Source organism: Anneissia japonica, unplaced genomic scaffold, assembly GCF_011630105.1.
Source record: "Anneissia japonica isolate Jap-2015-1 unplaced genomic scaffold, ASM1163010v1 scaffold287785_len535756_cov143, whole genome shotgun sequence".
Classification (NCBI taxonomy): domain Eukaryota; kingdom Metazoa; phylum Echinodermata; class Crinoidea; order Comatulida; family Comatulidae; genus Anneissia; species Anneissia japonica.
In genome coordinates this window covers 232,604-233,355 of record NW_022696924.1, presented here as the reverse complement: position 1 = coordinate 233,355, position 752 = coordinate 232,604, and the positions used below count along the sequence as shown (strand labels likewise).

Genomic DNA, 752 nt, shown 5'->3' with positions numbered 1-752 from the left:
TTATCATTTTTGTATCTCTACTGAGATCCAGCCATTGTTTCCCACAGCATTGTTGTTTTCCAGTATTTTGCATTTTAATCTATATATATATATGAGATGTGTCATTATGCTACATACTATCCCATTATAAATATGAAATAAGTACATACATTTTATAAAAATTACATGTTTATATGGTATGTATATGTAAAAAAAATTGATGTAGACATTTGTTCAAAAATTGATTTATTTTCTTAGTACTTTATTATGCTTATATTCTTTTAGTATTTAATTCTATATATGCATTGAAATTGCTTTTATCTAAGATCCAAAAGCAAATCACACAGAAAAAATGAGAATAAGCAAATTCAACAATAGACAAAATTTAGCATAATAATATGATAGCAACAGCATACTTTTCCATAGATAAGAAATGTATCTCCTGAGATACAGATGAGTCCTGGTAAGGAGCGTAGCCTCTCATATTTAACACTAAGAGTTTTCCTGAAATGCTATAAATTTTCACAGCTACTAAAATGTGTGAACGCCTTCTTTGTAAAGTGGTAATATAAAATTGCTTTATTTATAAATTTGTAAAAAATAATAAATTTCTAAGAGCATATAGAAGAAAAATAAATGACCTACCTTGATTATGATAAGGGCCTGGCTACTGGGGTTACCAGACTGATGAAAATAGTAAAGCACAAAAGGTATGACAACAATGTTTCAAGTCCCAAAGCATTATGGGATGCACTCCCTGGTAACCCAGCTTC

At 29.1% G+C, this 752-nt stretch overlaps 1 protein-coding gene across 1 annotated transcript in view; it reads right to left on the bottom strand.

Annotated features, from left to right (window-relative positions):
- Positions 1 to 463, bottom strand: part of LOC117102184 (myosin light chain kinase, smooth muscle-like) — a 13,543-nt gene extending 13,080 nt beyond the window's left edge. Inside the window, exon 1 of the mRNA XM_033242401.1 lies at positions 396 to 463. Coding sequence (XP_033098292.1) covers positions 396 to 463 — 68 coding nt within the window. The remainder of the gene's footprint in view (positions 1 to 395) is intronic.
- Positions 464 to 752: the final 289 nt, after the last annotated feature.